This window comes from Suricata suricatta, chromosome 15 (genome assembly GCF_006229205.1).
Source record: "Suricata suricatta isolate VVHF042 chromosome 15, meerkat_22Aug2017_6uvM2_HiC, whole genome shotgun sequence".
In the NCBI taxonomy this organism is placed as follows: Eukaryota; Metazoa; Chordata; class Mammalia; order Carnivora; family Herpestidae; genus Suricata; species Suricata suricatta.
Window position 1 is genome coordinate 62117846 of NC_043714.1, and position 21648 is coordinate 62139493.

The 21648-nt window shown below is 40.5% G+C and overlaps 1 protein-coding gene and 1 non-coding gene across 6 annotated transcripts in view; both read left to right on the plus strand.

Moving 5' to 3' along the window:
• The window catches only part of TBC1D31 (TBC1 domain family member 31), a 73408-nt gene that overhangs the window by 27536 nt on the left and 24224 nt on the right, over positions 1-21648 (plus strand). For all 5 annotated transcript variants that reach the window (XR_003903303.1, XM_029923780.1, XM_029923781.1 and 2 more), the window contains exons 7-15: positions 762-962; positions 6488-6664; positions 9785-9864; positions 9947-10093; positions 11714-11847; positions 18204-18337; positions 18657-18836; positions 19791-20023; positions 20665-20817. Coding sequence is in view for 4 of the 5 variants with exons in the window: in XM_029923780.1 (XP_029779640.1) it covers positions 762-962; positions 6488-6664; positions 9785-9864; positions 9947-10093; positions 11714-11847; positions 18204-18337; positions 18657-18836; positions 19791-20023; positions 20665-20817 (1439 nt within the window). In the remaining variant the exon portion in view is untranslated. The remainder of the gene's footprint in view (positions 1-761; positions 963-6487; positions 6665-9784; positions 9865-9946; positions 10094-11713; positions 11848-18203; positions 18338-18656; positions 18837-19790; positions 20024-20664; positions 20818-21648) is intronic.
• LOC115279596 lies at positions 15909-16016 on the plus strand. The gene has a single exon (XR_003903526.1). It is a non-coding gene; the product is annotated as a U6 spliceosomal RNA (small nuclear RNA).

The following is a 21648-nucleotide window of genomic DNA, read 5'->3' on the forward strand; positions in this document are numbered from 1 at the left end:
CATCTCTGTCCTCCCCTCAAAAACACAACAAAACAAACAAAAAACCCAAACCCTGCATATAAATACATACACATATGCACATGTAAGTGTGTATAGTTTGACTTTCAGAGAGTTGATTTTTTTTTAATTTGAAGTATAATTGGCATAAAACATTAGCTGCGTGATGATTCGATGTCTGTATGCATTGTGAAATGATCGCTGTAGTAAGTCTAGTTAACATCTGAGATACTTGACTTTTTTTTTTTAATGGTTTTTACTTATTATGAGAGAGAGTTTGAGGGAAAGTGAGTGGGGGAGGGGCAGAGAGAGGGGGAGAGAGAATCCCAAGCAGGCTCCACACTGTCAGCACAGAGCCTGATGCAGGGCTTGAACCCCCAAACCACGAGATCATGACCTGAGCCAAAGAATTGACATGTCACTGACTGAGCCACCTAGGTGCCCCAGTAGACATTTGGCTTTTAAACATATTTTAGGGGGCACCTGCGTGACTTAGTTGAGCATCTGACTTGATTTCAGCTCAGGTCATGATCCCAGTGCCATGCGATGGAGCCCCATGTCTGGCTCCGCACTGAGCATGGAGCCTGCTTAAGATTCTTTGTCTCCTGTGCTCCTCTACTCTGCTTGGGCGTTCTCTCTTTCTCTCTTAAAGAAAGAAAAGGAAAAGGAAAGAAAGAAAGAGGAAAGAGAGAGAGAGAAGGAAGGAAGGAAGGAAAGAATAAAAATGTTTTTGGAACTCATATATTGTTTCTCTCTACTCTTAGGTCCTTGGAGTGCTAAGTCAAGACGGTATCATGAGATTTGTTAATATTCAGACTTGTAAACTTCTCTTTGAAATTGGGAGCCTTGATGAAGGAATTAGCTCATCAGTAATTAGCCCACATGGACGGTACATTGCATCCATTATGGAAAATGGAAGTCTGAACATATATTCAGTTCAAGCTCTAACACAAGAAATAAATAAGGTACGTTTTCAAGTAAAGAACATCAAATTTTTTTAAAGGTTTAAATGTTGTGTCATCAAAAATAAAATCTGTATGCTCTGATTTTCTAAATTCAGATTTCCTGAATTATCCATACTTCTGGGTGTATATATATATATATATATATATATATATATATATTTTTTTTTTTTTTTTTGCTCTTACTCCCAAAGCCACACCTCTATGCTTTTTTTTTTTTTTAAGATTTTATTTTTTAAGTAATCTCTACAGCCAACACGGGGCTTGAACTTATAAACCTGAGATCGAGAGGCACACACTCCACTGATTGAGTCAGCCAGGCCCCGCCACACTTTCCTCAGCCGAGCTCCGTTCTTACAGGGCTGCGTTCCTGAGAGGCACCTGTTTGTATCCCCGCCCCATTCAAAGTGCCACCCATGACCTGCTTCCCAAAAGAGATCTTCCATCCAACCTCTTCAGTTCTGTCTCAGTCTTTCTTCTCATCTTATAGGCTTGAAATCTTGGAGCTCAAGGACCGTTTCTATTCCTTTCTACCTTAGATCTAGTCAATAGTAAGTCATGTAATTCTTAAATTTGAAATATCAATATGCACCCTGCATATTCTCCATCTCCTCATTAGCCGTGTTTGTACTGTCACTCGTCAACTACTCCTGAGTAACATGTGATTTAAACCAATACACTGAAACTCAGAGCCCTTAGGGCCCGCCTCTGCCATCAGTCCATCTTTTATACTGCAGCTTTCTGAAAGAATACTGTCATCATCACTTCTAAAAGAGTGGTCCATTTGTGGGTTCCTTCCTTTTGCCTGTTGCATTAAGTCCAGACCCTTCTGCCTGTCTGTCAAAGCCCTCTCCAATCTTCTCTAGTCCACCTGTCTGACTGACTTCCCCACACTGGTAATTTTCCTCACTGTCCCCCCAAGACCCATTCTTATTCCTACATCTGCTCTCTACAGCGCTCATGTCATCTAAGATGCACCTCCCCCTTCCCTTCTGTGGCTGCCTAGACTTGCCCCCACCTGTTGCCCAGGCTCCTTGTCTGTGTGCAGCCTGCCGAGGTCTGGAATCGTGTCATGGTGGCCCCAAGAGGGACTTTGATGATCACCTGGTCTGAGCATTCATTGTTCAGAGTAAGAAGCGTGTGCCCTGGCCGCATCACACAGCTAGTCATTAGCAAGCCCTGGTGTTCTGTGCTTAAAATGATAGGCTTTTTGCCCTGTGTGTGCTCCGTTTGTCCTTTATCCTTTTTGTCTAATTGGACAGGTAATCAATGTCTTAATGCAGAGAAAAATCAAAAGACACATAAAGTGGGGCACCTGACTGGCTCAGTCACAATAGCACACAAGTCTTGATCTCAGGGTCCTGAGTTCAAGCCCCACCTTGAATATGGAGCCTACCTAAAAAAGGGCGGGGGGGACGCTTGGTGGCTCAGTTGGTTAAGTGTCCAACTTCAGGTCATGATCTTGTAGTCTGGGTTTGAGCCCCACGTTGGGCTCTGTGATGACAGCTCAGAGCCTGGAACCTGCTTCAGATTCTGTGACTCCCTCTCTCTCTGCCCCCTCTCCTGTTCGTGTGCTCTCTCTTTCTCAAAAATAAACATTAAAAGAAAAAGATACAGATAAGCAAAGAGATCAGAATCACTCAGTGTCTCCTTACTCAGATGATTCTGAAGTGTGTATTTTCCTAGTCTTTTTTTCTATGTTTGTAAATGTATAGTCAGTTCTCATTATTCATGGATTCTGTAAATGTGAACGCACCACCGCTAAAAATATACTTGTAACTCGAATCGGTGCTCAGTACCTATTCATAGGGATTCACATGTCCACAGCAGTGCGGGCCGGGAGGTGCCCGTCACGCAGCTTCCAGCTGAGGTCGGACAGGGCGGCACTCGGCCTGGTTATGTCAGCTCCCATGACCAGTGTCCTTTCCGTGGTCTACGTAGTGCCGCATTTTTCAGTTTTATGCTTTTTCTTGTTGATTTTGCTCTTTTAAATGGCCCCTGACATAGTGCTGAAGTGCTATCTAGTGTTCCTGAGCATAAGAAGCTTGTGATAAACTTAATTCAGGCACAAGCTACAGTGTTGTTGGCATGAGTTCAATGTTAGTGCATCAACAATATAAATGAAATAAGTGTTTTTAAACAGGGACACCTGGGTGGCTTAGTCGGTTGAACACCCAACCCCGGCTAAGGTCGTGATCTCGCAGGTGGTGAGTTCAAGCCCCACGTGGCACTCACTGCTATCAGCTTGTCAGGGCGGAGCCCTCTTCGGATCTTCTGTCCCCCTCTCCCTGGCCCTCCCCTGCTTGCGCTCTCCCAAAAATAAATAAATATTTTTTAAGTGTTTTTAAACAGAAACACACGCTAAGCAAAGTTATATATTGATTGGATGACAAAAATGTTGTAATCACTGGCTCACAGGCACCTAAACGATTTCTCCTAGGAGGAGGGATTCCCTCTTCACTAACTTGGCACTTGCAGCTTCTTTGGAGAACAGAACTACTGTGAATAGTGAGAATCTACTGTGTGCATGCGTGTGTGTTTGTGTTTGCACACATGACACACGTTTTCTTTAGCCATATGGAGTTATATTCTACTGTCCTTGTAAACTTTAAACATTTTCGTAACATATGATTTGCTTTTAGAGTTTTCAGCTTAGCTGGACTTTACAAGAGCTAGGGAAGTGTTACTAATAGAAGCAGGGAAAGATCTGAGAAAAATCAGAATACGTCATTGACTTCCTGTCTGGTATTTGTTAAGCATTAAATTAAGATCATATTGGCCAGAAAACTAGCCTGTAACAGAAGTAGGAAATCTTTTTTCTTTTTCTTTTTGGACACATTACCAGCACCACTAGTGTGTTTATGGCTATTCTAGGCTTACAGAAATGCTCAGATCTCTACAAAACTCACTTGTGTCTCTTTCCTTCAAGTCCTGTTTATTGGGCACCAGAGAATTTCCAGTATTGTGCTGATAAGTACACTAATTCCTACTCAGTGTGTGGAAAACAGTACTAAGGTATGATAAGTCAGGTCATATCTCGGGCTCTAACTTTCAGGAGATTGTATTTCGTGAAAGCACGTGGAGTTCAGAAGGAAAAACTGTGACTCTAGAATACAAATGTTGATGAAGATTTGGAAGAATGGATTGAGGTTAGAGAGAAGATAGTTCAAGGATATTAAAGATGGGCAATATTCAGAAGTCAGACCTTTTAAAAATTTCTTTTTTTGAGAGAGAGCACAACCAGGGGAGAAATGCAGAAGGAGAAGGAGAGAGAATCCTAAGCAGGTTCCCCCCCAGTGCAAAGCCCAATGTGGGGCTTGATCTCACAAGAGATTTTGAGCCAAAATCAAAACAGACACTTAGTACTGACTGAGCCACCCAGGCGCTCCAGAAGTCAGACCACTATTTTAAGTTTATTTATTTATTTTGAGAGAAAAAGAACTTAAGCTGGGGAGGGGCAGAGAGAGAAGAAGAGAGAAAGAACCCTCAGCAGGCTCTGTACTGATAGCACAGAGCTTGACTACAGGGCTCAACTTCTCCAACTGTGAGATCATGACCTGAGCTGAGATCAGGAGTCCAACATTTAACCGACTGAGCCACCCAGGTGCCCCCAGACCATTTTAAATTATATTTTATAGAGAAAGAATTGAAAAATGAGATCATAGAATAGGTGGCCATTTTTTTCAAACCAGAGTTATTGTTATATTTTGCATTATCCTTGTATTCTATATAGATGTGAATAAAAAACAAGGTATTCTAGAAAAACACTATTGAAAAAACCTGATAGTTACAACTTTAAAAGTTTCTTGTAATTTAGAACAGAAATGCTGTATTCGTACATGCACATACGTGATCTCATTACCTGCTCTGCACCGGTTACGGTGTTGCGTATTCCTGACACCGCGGCTGCAGTCGGGAAGAAGTTTTCGGACACTTACACTAGGCTCCAGGTTTCAAAAGCCGAGGTCCTAAATCTATGAAGACAAAATGAGAAAAATGTTTGAAACCTCAGAGCAACCTTTTTGCTCTGAGGGTCAAGATGCTTTCTTTATTGTCTTTTTTTCTTTCAGAGATGAGAGAGAGGAGGTCAAAAAGTTTGATTTCCTCCTGGTGCCTGGGTGGCTCAGTCAGACTGAGCCTACTTGGGATTCTCTCTCTCTTCCCCCCTCTCCCCTGCTTGTACACTCATGCGCACTCGCGCGCGCTCTCGCTCGCTCTCTCAGATAAATAAATATTTTTAAAAGTTTGTTTTCCTCTTCAAAGAGCTTTCTTGAGAAGTGGTGATTCATTTTCATTGTACATGATCTTGGAAGAACACTGTTCTGGCTTTCATGACTGTTTGAATGCAAAGTAATGTGCATAACGTGTGTTTTTCTGAAATCTCATGTGTTCACTTGAACACGTGTGATACTCCCTGTGTTTTTGTTTCTCGGATCTCATATGAAGGGATTTGGCACTTTGGCTTCTAGAAAAAAAATTTTTTAATCACAAACCCACCTTGTCTTTGGCAATAATGACCTCAAACATTTTTTTTTAAGATTATTTATTTTGAGAGACAGAGCATGAGCTAGGGAGGGGAGAGGGAGAGAGAGAGAATCACAGGCAGACTCTCTACAGTCAGCATGGAGCCTGACGTGGGATTTGCACCCATGAGCTGTGAGATCATGACCTGAGGCAAAACCAAGAGTCAGGCACTTCTCTGACTGAGCCACCCAGGCACCCCGGCCTCAAATGTTTAAATGATCTCTGGAAATCACTGTACTTTAATAATATTTAGAACTCAGGAAGCTGAGTTACCACATCTGCTCATTTCCTTTGAATTCAAGAAAGATCTTTTGATTGCAAAGAGGTATTATTCATAGAGAAACTGTGTCAGTGAATCCTTTTCCCTTAAGTAAATTGAAGTTGTTGGGGTTTATTTCCCTGTTATTTTCCCATAAAAACGAGGGTTTACAATTTAAGTTGCGCTGTCTGAACTGCCTCGCGAGCCGTGGATGTGGTAGGGGCTAGCAGCTAACAGCTGTCTCTGCAGATTAAAAAAATGCAGCCGAGGACAGAGAGGCAGGTGTCCCAGGCTTCCAGAGGGAAGTCATGTGACCAGTCCTTCGAGGAAGTTCACTTGAGCCCGCAGAATATTAGGGGCTTCTCTCTGCATGCTGGAGGGCCCTGCGTCTTAACTGTGCCTTCTCTGCTGCAGGCTGTCACCAAACTAGTAACTGTATCACGTGGATATAAAAAACGGACTGATATACTATGACTTAAGGCCAGTTTTCAAGGGATAATTAAATTCAATTCGTTGTTGCTGTTCATTGTGTATCTCTATTGTGTTCTTCTAAGGAATTTGGCAGAAATTGGATTTGATAACCAGGAAACATTTCTTGAATATTTTATTTACACTTTTTGCTTGAAGAATAAGGATGTATGTTAAGGCACATTATGAAATTGATCAAAACACATTTTGTAAACCCTATGTGAACAGGTCTGTTTTCCAAGAATAGACACTGGGTTTTATTTTTTTCCCCTTTTAGCCACCTCCTCCCTTAGTGAAAGTGATTGAAGATTTGCCTAAGAGTAAACTGAATTCTGGTGGCCTAAAGATGAAAGTCACATCCAGAAGAGTTCAGCGGCCAGCAAAATCAAGGGAAAACAAAATACAAGCCAGAATATTAAAACAAGACCTGACTGGTAATTTTGAAAATAAAGAGGTAAAACTTTATTATAATTAAGTTTTTGTTTGTCATGACTCTGCTGGGGACAATATTATGATCCCTTAGTCCATCATTGCTCTTCCCTCTCTTAGAAGTTAAAGGAAAGATATGAAGAGAAGAAGGTTGTAACTGAAATTATAATGTGCTTTCTAAACTCTTAAATACTCCACTAGTATATGTTTATGGTTCTTAAGAAAGTCAAACAGTATAGGGGCACTTGGGTGGCTCACTTGGTTAAATATCTGACTTCAGTTCAGGTCATGATCTCATAGTTTGTGAGTTTGAGCCCTGCACCGGGCTCTGTGCTGACAGTTCAGAGCCTGGAGCCTGCTTCAGATTCTGTGTCTCCCTCTCTCTCTCTGCCCCTTCCCTGCTCAGTCTCTCTCTCTCTCTCTTTCAAAAATAAATAAACATTTAAAAAATGTTTAAATGGACCATTACCCACCCCCAGAAGGCCCTCTCCTGCCGTCCCCCAGACATTTCTCCCCCTGACTCCAAGGATGACCACTCCCCTGACTTGTAACACAGTAGGTTAGTTCTCTTTTCTGTACTTGTATAAATCAGATCATTGTTTGTATTCTTTTGTGTCTGGCTTGTTTCATGCAACATTAGGTTTGATTTATATTTGAGAAATCCATGTAGTTGTAAATCATTTACTTGTAACTATATAAAATTCCATCATGTGAGTTAACCATATTTTACCCATTCTGCAGTCAGAAAGCATTTGGGTAGTTTTCTAACTTTTTAGAAATTAGAAATAGGGCCGCCACTATCTGGCACATTCTAGTACATGTCCGTGAACATAGGACACATTTATACTGGATATAAACCTAGCAGTGGGATCACTGGCTTGTTGGCAGTGCATTTGTTCATCTGTAGTAAGCTGTCGGTTTTCCCAAGGAGTTGATTGAACCAGTGAGTACCCCACCAAGAGCTCTAGTCTTTGAGGGCTCCAGTTGCCTCGTAGTCTCACCAACACTTGACATTTTTCACACTAATTTTAATAACCCCTTTTTTGCTCTGAGCACTTGAAAATTGTGAAATTCAAGTAAAAAGTATATAATGTGTTGTCTACAGGGAAATTCATTAGAGACCCAGGGCCGGGAGCTTTTACTGGAGGCTGGCCACGCAGGCATCCTCTCTTTAGTCCGTTTCAGAATCCAGGTATTCAGCACACATCACAGCGTGCAGACATTTCAGGCAGAATGAGCCACTCGTACTGGTTCTGGGGATAGCGGAACTTTCTCGAAATCCAGGTTTCCAGCCACTAGACAGGGGCCAGCCTTGTAAGTATGCCTTTCTGTGGGTAACATTGTCAGACTCGACATGTTAACGCTTCTCTGGATGTACCCACATCCACGAAAAGAGATACTACCAGTCACATTTCCCTCCCTGTCCCATAGATGTTAACTATTATCCTCACTTTTGTGTTAATTATGTCCTTGATTGTCTTTATAGTTTTATTGCCTTTACATGTAACCCTAAACAATATTTTGTTTAGGGTTTATTTTTATTTTTTTATTTAAAAAGTTTTTTTTAATGTTTGTTTATTTTTGAGAGAGAGAAACAGAGCATGAGCAGGGGAGGGTCGGAGAGAGAGGGAGACACAGAATCTGAAGCAGGCTCCAGGCTCTGAGCTAGCTGTCAGCACAGAGCCCGACACGGGGCTCGAACCCACGAACCGTGAGATCATGACCTGAGTGGAAGTCAGACACTCAACCAACTGAACCACCCAGGCGTCCCGAGGTTTAGTTTTAAAAAGCTAAGTAGCAGGCACAAATCTAGCTGTGTAAAGAGTGGACACAATTGTTCCTGTTGGTTGAATGCTGTACTGAGAGAATAAGCTGATGTTAGCTCCGAAACATGATCTGACTTCAGCTTTCCTGAGAATGGACAGGAGCCTTTTCTGGGAGAGCTATGGGCATGATCCCAGTTGACTTCTGGGAAATAAAAGAGATGTCACAGTCCAGGCGTCTGGCAGAGCCCGAGTGTCAGTGAGATTTGGAAATCCCACAGGAGTACGTCAGGGAGCAGCCCAGGGCCAGCTCTAAGGAGGACATGCGTCCTTCACCTGAACCGTGTTGGGACCTGGGGAGGGAAGCAGGAACTTTATCCGTAGACGGTCAAGGTGAGAACAGATCAAACTCACCTGGGCATCGGTTGCAGTGGCAGCAGGTGTCCTGCAGGTGATGGAAAGGAGTGTGTCCCTTGCATATAGATGGCGCTTCTCCAGTCCAGCCCAGTCGCCCTCAGTGTCTGACTGCACGGCTCTCAAATGGGGATCTTCATTCGCTATCATCTTGGGTTTTCCTTTCACCTCCTCACATTGGATTACCTGTTTTTTATGGTAAAAAGGGCATTGAACTAAGTTAGAATATCTGGCTTTGAGTCTTAAACCAAGACTTATTCAGTGAGGTAGCCACCTAAACTCACAGGCTCTTGGCACTGAGCTCTGGCCTTCCCATTTTCTCAAAGAAAAGAAAACAGCATCCCATCTGTTTGATTGAGTTGTTAGGATCAAATGAAGTAATCTATGAAAATGGCTTTATAATCCAAAAATGTATAAAGTATTTTTCCATCAAGATGAAAATTGACTTAAAAGTAAGAAGGGGGAGACACACCTGAGTGGCTCAGTCAGTTGAGTGTCTGACTCTTGATTTTGGCTCAAGTCATGATCTCATGGTTCGTGGGATCGAGCCCTGTGTCAGACTCCATGCTGACCGTGTGGAGCCTCCTTGGGACTCTCTCTCCCTCTCTCTTGCTCTCTGTCTCTTTCTCTCCCCCCACCCCGACCCCTGCTTGCACTCTGTCTCAAAATAAATAAATAAACTTTAAAAAGAACTTCAGATTTCCATTAAAAAAAAAAAGTAAGAAGGAAAGGGAGAGGGATGAAATTGACTATCTGACCATTTACGGAAAAGTTTGTCAGAACTGGATCTAGGGTAGTAAGTCATGAACTTTATCTGCTGTGTGTATGCACAGTGGAGAGAGAGGGAAAAGAAAAAACAATTTTTTTTTAACTTGGTTTGTGTCCTAAAGTTGGAAAGCCACTGTGAGTTAGATTACCTCTTCCGTTTTGTGATTACATCACTTACCAACATTATTTTTCTCTTGAAGAATGAGATGTCCGATGGATTAAACAAAAAGCGCTTACAAATCTTATTAAAAGGCTATGGTGAATATCCAACGAAATACAGGTAAAATTTACATTCTTTCATGTTAAATCAATTGTACCCGCCCCCCAAATTTTTCTTGGTTAAAGTTATATTTTTATTTCAGAATGTTCATATGGCGCTCTCTGCTACAACTGCCTGAAAATCACACTGCATTTAGTAGCCTGGTGGATAAAGGTGTTCACGTGGCATTTCTCAACCTTCAGAAGAAATACCCCATCAAAAGTCGGAAGCTACTCCGAGTACTACAGAGGTATGATCAGTGAATTGCAGCAGTATATGTCTTCCTCGAGACATTTATTGATTATGAATGGGAAGATCGTAATTTTATAGCAGAGAAACTCAGCAGATGCCGCCTCAGCCAAGTAGTCAAATATAAAACCACCAGCTGTAACACACCAGCCTGTTGCCCATCGCTGTCTTGATATTCTTGCCAAACATTTATAACATCTGTCTAAATTGTGAGAAAACATCGAGGGGCAATCTATAAAATAACTGCCTGTATTCTTCAAAAACATCAGTGTCCAAAACAGCAGGGGCTGGGGGCTCTCGCACTGGAGGAACGTGTGGGGACTTAGTGAATGAGTGCAGTGCCACATCCTAGACCGGCGGGAGGAGCAGACGGCCCACAAAAATGGGAACAGTGGTAAAATCTGAATGAAGTCAGGTAGAGTTAATAGCAGAGAACCAATGTTAATTCCTTAGTGTTGGTGACTGGTCTGTATTTATGCAAGATGTTAACATTAGAGAGTTTGTTTGAGTGAAGGAGGTACAGGATTGCTCTACTGGTTTTGCAGCTTTTCATAAACCTAAAACTATATCAAAATGAAAGGTTTTTTTAAAAAAAGAAAGAAAGAAAGAAAGACCTTAAAAGTATCAGAAGTAAATACAGGAGGATTGGAGTCCTAGAGTAAGGCAGGCCTCCTTTAGGCATGACTTATCCAGAAAAGCGTGAAACAAACAGAAATCTCTACATGTAAAAAAAAATTCCCCAGAGACATATGTAAAGCTGAGAAAGTACATATATATACAGCACATTGGACAAATAAAAGGCTGATTTCTATGTGATGTACTCGTGTGAATGAGCATGGAAAGGACCAACGAATAAAAAACAGAAAATGGATTCCCAGTCCATAGCTGGGAATATGGTTCTTAAACATGTAAAGATGCTATACTTCCCTTATAATAAATGCTAATTAAAGTTAGATTGGAAAAAATGTGTATATATATATTTATATAAAACCACATTGAAATACCATTTCTCATCTAGACTAAAGGTATAAAAAGAAGGTTGGTAATAAAACACGTTGACTAGAGTGAGAGAATGGCTGTCCCCATACTCTGCTAATGAGAATGTGAATAGGCACTGTTTTCGCAGAGAATAATTTGGCACTGGCTACTGAAGTTAATGCACAAGTCCTTTGACTCAGCAATTCCATTTCAAAGAATTTATCCAAATCTATATTCCCACATTAAGAATGATGTAAAGAACGTTAAGCATGGCACTGGGTATAAGGATTAGAGACAACTTAAATGCCCAGAAAGGCCAAGTTAAAGAAATTAAAGTGTATTTATACAGAACTGTCTTGTGTAGCAAAGTTCGACACATACCAATAATGAACTATTTCCAAGATACTATGAAGCAAAAAATGCAAGACGCAAAACAATGTTTACCTTGGTGATTTTTTAAAAAAGAATCTGTACCTGTAACAGTAGTTCTGGGGAGGTAAGCTAGATGAGGAAAGTAGGAGGGAGACTTTTCACCATATATACCTTACGTATCCAATTCTTTAACATGTTAATGTATTATTTAGTCCAGATAAATTTTAATGTAAACTGTCTCCTGATCTGTATTTCCTTGTCTGATTCACAGAACGCTCTCCGCATTAGCTCACTGGTCTGCCATCTTTAGCGACACACCGTATCTTCCACTCTTGGCATTTCCATTTGTAAAATTATTCCAGAACAACCAACTCATCTGTTTTGAAGTTGTTGCTACTCTCATAAGTAAGTAAATAAGTATTTAATAATGAAACCAAGAGTGGATTCTTGTATATTCTGATACCTTTGCAACTTTGCAACATTCAACAATTCCAGTGGGAAGCAGACAGATCTAGCACACCAAATGGACAGACAGTTTGGGAGGGCCTGGGTGGCTCAGTCAGTTAAGTGTCCGGCTTTGGCTCAGGTCATGATCTCATGGTTCATGGGTACAAGCCCCGCGTCAGGCTCTGTGCTGACAGCTAGCTCAGAGCCTGGAGCCTGCTTCCTCTCTCTCTGACCCTCCCCTCCTTGTGCTGTCTCTTTCTGTCTCTCAAAAATAAATAAAAAAAAAACATTAAAAAAATTTTTTTTAAATGGACAGTTTCGACATTTATACATAAACCTTTTTTTTTAATAATTATTTTCAAGAAAATTTGGATAGTTCCACTTTAATTTTTATTTTTAGAGAGAGAGAGAGTGGGGAGAGCGGCAAAAGGAAAGAAAGAGAATCCCAAGCAGGCTCCACACTCTGCAGAGCCTGACATGGGCGTTGAACTCATGACCCTGGGATCATGACCCGAGCCAAAATCAAGAGTCAGATGCTCCAGCGACTGAGCCGCCCAGGGTACCCAAGATAGTTGCATTTTAGAAGGTACTGCCATAGGCTAGGTTTTGGTGTTGGGAAGGAGGCAGACGGTTCACTTGCTGGAAGTAGTGAGAACGTCAAGCACTGAGCACATAGTGCCCAGTGTGGCAAGTTTTGGCCGCTGTCCGCATTCTCGTTATCCGTAGCACACGTTCATTGAGAACTTACTGTGTACCAGGTAGCACTCTCACTGTTCTGCTTTTCTTAACTTCTTTAAATCTTCCAACACTCCTATGAGGGGGGTGTAATTATTTCCGTATTATAGTTGAGGAAACTGAGGCACAGTTCGCTTAAGTTCCCCAGGGCGGTCGGTGGCAGGACGAGGACGCGAGCCCGAGCAGTCAGACTGCAGCCTGCGCTCCTACCCGTCGTGCTGCCATCAGCTCGTCTACGCTGCGAACTGAATCCTTTCTTCATGTTAGTGTAACTGGGTCAGACAGTTGATAAACCGGATCCGATTTACATTAGTTGAACAAAAATAACCAGTTTCATTTGTATTTTGAATTACTTAAAAAGGTTTTCTTACACAAAGGAGATAAGTACTTTAACAGTAAAATTCCAAAGAGTAGAAATTAAAAAATTCAAGCATATATATTGTGAATATGTTAGTATACTATATGGGTTTTTTTAAATTTAATTATGTTGCATTTGCTTTGATAAATTTTTACTGACCATTGGAGAAAATATAGGAAAATATACAAAAGAAGAGAATGCACCAGTGTTCCTCCTCCCCATTCATAATCTTTGATAATACATTGATGAATTTGTTTTTAATGTTTTATTTATTTTTGAGAGACAGAGCATGAGCAGGGGAAGGGCAGAGAGAGGGGGAGACACAGAATCGGAAGCAGGCTCCAGGCTCTGAGCTGTCAGCACAGAGCCCGACATGGGGCTCAAACTCACGGACCGGGAGATCATGACCTGAGCTGAAGCTGGACGCTTAAATAACTAAGCCATCCAGGCACCGCATACATTGAGGAATTTTTTAAAGTTTTTTTATTTATTTTTGAGAGACAGAAAGAGACAGAGCACAAACAGGGAAGGGGCAGAGAGAGGGAGAGAGAGTCCCAAGCAGGCTCTACCCTGTCAGCATGGCCCAGTGCAGGGCTCAGTCTCACAAACCATGAGATCACGACCTGAGCTCAAAGCAAGAATTGGAGCTCAACTGACTGAACCACCCAGGTGCCCCTTGATGAATTTCTTATAAGAGCATTTCTCCTAAATCATTAAATATTCTCGAAAAACATAACGTATTCCCTGCATAATGTACTATTTCATCGTGTAGGTATATCATAGTTTAGTCCCAACTGCTAGACTCTTAGTGTTTTTGATAATTTTTCCATACTTAAGAGCATGATTATAATATTCTGTAATGTGAATGTACTAGTTTAATCTACTGTTGAACATTTGGGTTATTTTAAATTTTCACCTAGTTAAAGAAGCAATGATCTTCACATATAAATATTGACAGTATTTTCTCTTGGTCAGATTCCTAGAATTGGTATTATTATTAGATCATAAAATATGAATATTCTAATTGATTCCTCAGATGGATTTTACTAGTTTACCCTGGCAATAACAGTTTTAAAAGGAAAAGAAGCAATTCAACAAGCAATTATAAAGACAATCCAGTTTTTATATGGGCAAAGGACTTGATTAGACATTTCTCCTTAGAAGATACACAAACAGCTAATGAATGCATGAAAAGCTGCTCTGGGTCATTTGTCATTAGGGAAATGCAGGTCAAAACCTCACACCGGGATACCACTTTGTACCTACTAGGGTGGCTGTAATTAGAAAACACAAGTGTTGGCAAGAATGTAGAAAAATTGGAACCTTCATACATTGCTGGAAATGTAAAATGTACATTCACTGTGGAGAATTGGCAGTTCTTCAGAAAGCTAAACATAAAATTACCATATAACCCAACAATTGCACTCTTAGGGATATACATGCCCCAAAGAATTGGAAACAGACTCAAACAGATACTTGTACGTGAATGTTCATGGCAGCTTTATTCCAAACGTCCAAGTATCCTAGTCCTCCTCCTCCTCATGTTAACATCATCATCGTCAACGGGTGAATGGATGCACTATGTATATACATTCAGTGGACTGTTATTCCATCATCTAAAGGAACGAAATTCTGATACATGGTACAACACGGATGAACCTTAAAAGCATTATGCTTAGTGAAGTAAGCTAGGCATAAAAGGACAAATTTATATGCATTATCTCGAATAGGCAAGTTTATAGGTGTAGAAAGTAGATTAGCACTTACCAGGGGCTGTAGGAAGTGGAAATAGGAAGTTAGTGCTGAATGGGTACAGAGTTTCTTTTTGGAAAAGGATTTTGCAAATAGTGATGGCTGCCGAGCGCTGTGAATACAATTGATGGCTCTGAATCATGCACTTAAAAATGCAAATTATATTTTACCCGGAGAAAAGCTTATTGTAGCTAGGTAAGTGTGTAAAACTATTTTTTATTTTTAGTAAAACCTTGTTACATCCCTGGAGTATGATTGTGTGCTAGGGAAACTGATTTTCTCTTCTGAACCTGAAATCTCAATCTAGAGATCCATCATGATCAGCATGAGTAGCTGTGAATTTTCATCAAGGGTCTCAAACTAACTCTATTCAGTAAACCTTGACTGAGCTCCAGCTAAATGTCAGCACTGCTTGCAATATGGTGGTGGTCTGGCTTTTTAGGTTCACAGTGTGATTGGGACCTAGGAGGAGGAAGTTTGATGGAATACAGTCACTTTGATATAGAATTTGGAATGTTTATAAGTCATCTGTAAGCACTCTGCACGGTCTCTTATGATCAAGAGGAGGTCCTTGGAGTTTAGTCAGGGATCTCCACACAGGTATTTCTCTTTGTCCTGCTCTCCATTCTGTCACTAGGTCCTCTACCTATACTTCTGTTGTGGTGACACCAAGCAGAATGGAAGAAGAGAAGGCAAACAGTTACCGTGTAAAGCAGGGTTTCCTTCGTGCCTAAATAGAATTGTTCTGTTGATGAAGATTTAGATACAGGAATCAGATCCCTAGGTGTGTGTGTGTGTGTAGTTTAAAATTCCTAGCGCTAGCAGTGTCTGAGACGTGTGTGTGTGTGTGTGTGTGGTGTGTGTGTGTGTGTTTTAAAATTCCTAGCACTAGCAGTGTCTTGAGACATGGTAGGAACGTAGCACATGTTGCTGAACTGCATTTTTCTTTTTTCTTTTTTTTTTTTAGTTTATTTATTTTGAGAGAAAGAGAGTGCATGAGCAGGGGAGGAGCAGAGAGAAAGAAAGAATCCCAAGCAGGCTCAGCACTAACATCCTGGGGCTTGAGCCCACAAACCATGGGATAATGACCTGAGCCGAAATCAAGAGTCAGACACTTAACCTACTGAGCCATGCAGGTGCCCCTGAACTGGATTTTTCCTTTAAAGTTAACTTAGTGCTCGCTTCGGCAGCACATATACTACAAATTGGAACGATACAGAGAAGATTAGCATGGCCCCTGCGCAAGGATGACATGCAAATTCATGAAGTGTTCCATATTTTTATAAAAAGAAAAAAAATAAAGTTAACAGAGCAGCAGTTAAAGAAGTTGAAATAATTTCTTTTACAGGTTAGTCTTTGCAAGAGTTTATTTAGGCCTTAATTATTAACTCAAATTTACTTTCTTATCATTGACTTCTGGAATTAGTGGACCCTTTATAAACCATATGTATCCAAAATGTTGCTGATCTAAGCCTTCTTTTGCATATCTGAGAAAGAAGGAGCTCTGATTGCTACAGGACGGAACCACAACTCAATGTTTAAAATAAAAAAATTTGAATTCAATAGTTAAGGAGTATTGTGGTGGTTAGATGCAGTTCATCGAGCCAAACTTACTCATCTTACTGTTTACAAGAGTGTTTATGAGGAGAATGGGGTTGTAGTGGTTATTCAGTGAGTTAAAGTCAGCTTTAGAAGCATCTTTATAAATGATGGAAAATAATTGCATATGTTAAAAAAAAATTTAAAAAAGCATCTTTAGCAGAATGCTTTCCACTGGCTGACTTTCAGAGGATGCCACTGTCACTGGTTGGTTTTCAAAGTCAGGTTCACTGAATAAGTTGTCATTGATGGCTTAGATTTAAAAACAGTTCTGGTCGGGGGCACCTGGGTGGTTCAGTTGCTTAAGCATCCGACTTCAGCTCAGGTCATGATCTCATGGTTTGTGGGTTCGAGCCCCGCGTCAGGCTCTGTGCTGACAGCTCTGTGCTGATAGCTTGGAGCCTGGAACCTACTTCAGCTTTTGTGTCTTCCTCTCTCTCTGCTTCCCCGACTCATGTTCTGACTCACTCTCTCACTCTGTCTCTCTCTCTCTCTCTCTCTCTCTCTCTCTCTCAAAATTAAATAAACATTAAAAAAATTTTTTTTCATTAAAAAAATAAGAATGAAAACAATTCTGGTGGTTACTTGTTACCACGGCTGTAGAACAGGCATTCTTGTCCTAATAATGGAGACATGTTTATTCTCAAATAAGATTTCAAGGATAGGGATTTGATACATGCCTATTGTTTTTTTTCTATTTTTTTAATTTAAATAGTTTATTGCCAAGTTGGTTTTCATATAACACCCAGTGCTCTTCCCCACAAGTGCCCTCCTCCACGACAATCAACCCCTTCCTGTTCCCCTTCCCTCCTCAGCCCTCAGTATGTTCTCAGCATTCAAAAGTCTCTCATGATTTGCCTCCCTCTCTCTCCCCAACTCTTCCCCCCTCCCTTTCCCCTTCCCATGGTCCCCTATTAGGTTTCTCCTGTTAGACCTATGAGTGAAAACACACGGTATCTTTCCTGCTATGCCTGACGTACTTCGCTTAGCAAGAGTCCCTCCAGGTCCATCCATTTTGCTACAAATGGCCAGATTTCATTCTTTCTCATTTCCATGTAGTACTCCATTGTATAGATAAACCACACCTTCTTGATCCACTCATCAGGTGATGGACATGTAGGCTCTTTCCATGTTTTGGCTATTGTAGAAAGTGCCACTATGAACATTGGGGTACATGTGCTCCTATGCATCAGCACTCCTGTATCCCTTGGGTAAATCCCTAGCAGGGCTATTGCTGGGTCATAAGGGAGTTCTATGGATAGTTTTTGAGGAACCTCCACACTGTTTTCCAGAGCGGCTGCACCAGTTTACATTCCCACCAACAGTGTAGGAGGGTGCCCGTCTCTCCACACCCTCGCCAGCATCTATAGTCTCTTGATTTGTTCATTTTAGCCACATGCCCATTGTTTTTAATGTATTGCTACTGATGCATAAGAATGTAATTTTTGACATTTCTCGTGAACTTTTCTAATTTGGGTTAGGTATGAATTTGAGTATATTTCTGGAGATTAGCACTTAACATTCATCACATTTAATGAAAACTTAAAAAGGAAGCTTTTTTAGAAGGGTCATTTTGTTAACTACAAGAAGCAGGAAGCAGAGTGCACTATGGTGAGAATCAGGAATACTTTGGGAAGTTTTGTTTGTTTTAATTGACACTTTGTCATTGCCTGCTCTCAGTTAAAGAAATTGGTCAATTCTATATGCCTAAAATACTGTGTTAGAATCAATTGTTCTGGAATTTAAAGTTTATTTATTGTTTTTTTATTAATGGGCATATTAAGGAAATAGAGTGGATACATTAAAGAATTACAAAGTCCTTTGATAATATAGAATAGTAAACATACATCTTCAATTTTTTTCTTCATAGTCAATTGGTGTCAACACTGGTTTGAATATTTTCCTAATCCTCCTATCAATATTCTCAGTATGATAGAAAATGTTTTGGCATTTCACGACAAGGAACTACTGCAGCATTTCATAGATCATGATATAACTTCCCAGGTAAGGAGGATAAGGTTTTTAGAATAACATGACTTATTTTGGAAGCTCACATTGGTTCTGGTATAAATAAGGCAATATTTTCTTGAAAGAGTATAATAAAAAACAGGTCACCTTTTATATTTTAGATTTTATTCCATTCTTTCTCTCCATTAAACTGATCTCTTAAAAATATATAAAGAAGGGTCCGTAGTGAGGTAGCTCTTTTCATAATTGTTTTTAATATAACGACTTTAATAGCTACATCAAATGTAAGAGAGTATCAGCGATGACTCACAACTTTCCCGTAGAAGACTAACGAATTTTTCCTTACTGGTTGTAGCTGTATGCATGGCCTCTTCTTGAAACCGTTTTTTCAGAAGTGCTAACAAGAGAGGAGTGGCTAAAATTATTCGATAATGTCTTTTCCAACCACCCGTCATTCCTCCTGATGACTGTCGTGGCCTACAACACGTGTTCCAGGGCGCCGCTGCTCCACTGCCGTCTCAGAGATGACTTCGAGGTGAATACCTTGTTCTCAAGTAGCAGGTCTCCGCTTTCCTTTATGTCCGTTGACAGATCCATTCGCTTATCAGGCACGTACTGCACGTGCGGCGCCAGTGCTGGTGGGAAGCAGCGGAGAGCAAGTTCTACGCAGCCTGACCCTGACGTGGGTGGTAGATAACTCAGCAGGCAGCCGGAGCACACCAGCCGTCTTAAAGTCATCGCTTCAGAAAACAAACTTGGTCGCGTTAGAGTTGAGTGCTTGTTGCCTGTGGAAGAGGTGTTTAAGTGTTGTTAATTCCGTGCGGGGTTTTATCAGTGACCCATCTGGCCTGTGACAAGCTGGATGCTCATCACACAGGGTGGAACTAGGAGAAACCTGAGGCTTGGCCGGAAGGTTACTTGACAGAGAGCATTAGAGGAGGTTTTTAAAGGGAGAAGGTTTTTTTGGTAGACAGGATGAAGTTTGTTATTTTGTGGTTCCCATCAAACTTCATTTTTACTTAATGTTCACCACATACATACATGTATATATTTTAGAGTTCGGACCTGGCAGAACACATTAATGTGGAAACAGTTCAGATATGTTTGATGAATCAAGCTAGTTTATTTTCAGTTTTATTTATCTTGGATTTTGAAGGGAAAAGAATCCAAGCAGAAAAGTTTGCTCCATTGTTGGGCAAAGCATTCTTCTGATACAAAGGAAGCCTTTGGTTTGAATTAAAATTTTCAAAGTTATTATTTCAGATGTTTGGTTTTGAAATTTTGACTTTGAAAATACGAAATTGGACCTTCATTTTAAAACTTAGGCTAAGAAAACCCTCAGCAAACTTGCCAAAAAGAAAGAAAGAAGGAAGGGAGGAAGGAAGAAGTCCTCCTAAAGATAAATTCACATTTACTTTTTAACTCTTGTTTTCATTCTACCTCATTCCGGCTTTGCTCGGTAAATCTCAAACACGAAGTTTTCTTACAGTATTTTTTCCATCATCGGAATAACCTGGATATCAGTGTTGTGATTAGAGAAGTTTATCGTCTCATGGACGCCACTCCTACTGACATCCATCCAGACGGCAAGCTTGACGCCTTCGTGGCGCTGACGAAAGGACAATATCCAGTATTTAACCAGTATCCGAAGTTTATTGTGGACTACCAGACCCAGGAGCGGGAGCGGATAAGAAATGATGAGTTGGACTTCTTACGAGAGAGGTAATCCTAGAATAGTTGTTCTTTGTGTGGTAGAAGCAAAATCTGTAATAAATACAGACAAAATTTTTATAAGAAACACATGTAAATTAGTATTTGTGTAAAATCAGAGTTCGAAGGCTAGAAATACCTTTAAAGACTTAATTCTTGTATCTAGAAGTGAAAGAATGACATAGTAATCAGGTATACATCTTGTGTTTTGGTTGTTCTTGGATTTTAAATTGCTCAGTTTCTTTGAATTTTTTTGTAAGACTTGAATGGGACATCCTTTTCAATGCTTTTTTCTAAAGTTTATTTATTTATTTTGAGAGAGAGCGTGCATATTTGATAGAAAGTAGGGGGAGTAGAGAGAGAATCCCAAGCAGGCTCCACACTGTCAGCCTGGAACCTGATGTAAGGCTTGAACTCACAAACTATGAGATCATGACCTAAGCTGAAATCAAGACCATCAGCCAATCGAACGAACCACCCAGGCGCCCCCTTTTCAATGTTTTCTGCTACTGTAATGAGGTAAAATTTTATTTATGGAAGTGAAAGGCGTCAAGGTCTCAAGGGGAAATAGCAATTTGCCCTTTCATAAGCACAAGTGCATATTGGGGTCTTGTGTGGCATCTTGATATAATAATAAATATTATCTATTTAAGGCAGATGGTTGAAGATATGCAAGCTGAGGTAGACCAGCAGAGAGTTGAAGATGAAGCTTGGTACCAAAAACAAGAACTGCTTCGTAAAGCTGAGGAACAAAGGCGAGAAATGCTCTTACAGGAGGAGGAGAAGATGGTGCAGCAGAGACAGAGGTATGTGTCCATCGTTTTGGAAAAATCTGGACATATGAGTTAGTTGAATAATTTTTATTTTCTTTTTTTCTATATATAGCATTACCCAGCCATGGCATTTCCATTAGGCAAATAATTAGGCTAATAAAAAGAAACCTGCACACACAGCATTTCAAAAAGTTGGCATATAGTGAAATGTAATCTAAAACTGTATTGAATATAACTTTGCACTGATTACTCAGAAGCGATAGAAGATCTGATATTCCTTGGAGGACATTATTAGAAACATCATTGTCCCGCAGGCAGAAATGCACTGTCATACAGTGCTGGGTAAATCACCTTTAGAGGAGCATAATTTTTAAAATTATGTTTGAAACATATCTATGTGACTTGAAAATTGAAACATAAAAAGATTATCTCCTTATGCATTTCATGTGTTGGAGGCCAGGGGAAGAAGTATGAAATGCTTATTCAAAGTATATTCATAAAGCAAAATGTTTAAATTAAGATTATGGGATGGACTTTGAGACTACACCAAACGGTGAGGAAACTCACTTCTGTAAATGATTTTTACTCTTGGATGGGGCTTCATGAAACCAATTTCTGTGTGGGGTAAAAAGAATGACTGAACTGAGCAGTAACCTGCCCCTAAAATTCTGGAAGAAAAAGCACACGTAATCTTTGGTAACGCTCGGGCGTGTTCTGGCATTCTTCCTTCAGAGAAAGGATGTCGATTATATTGAGATCATCTGAGCGGACCTGTTAAGAACTTCTCAATATGAAAAGAATAGTCCGTTGTGTTTGGAACGCCTGTCATGGTCAGGACCGCAGGCACGGGCGTCTTTCCCTGCG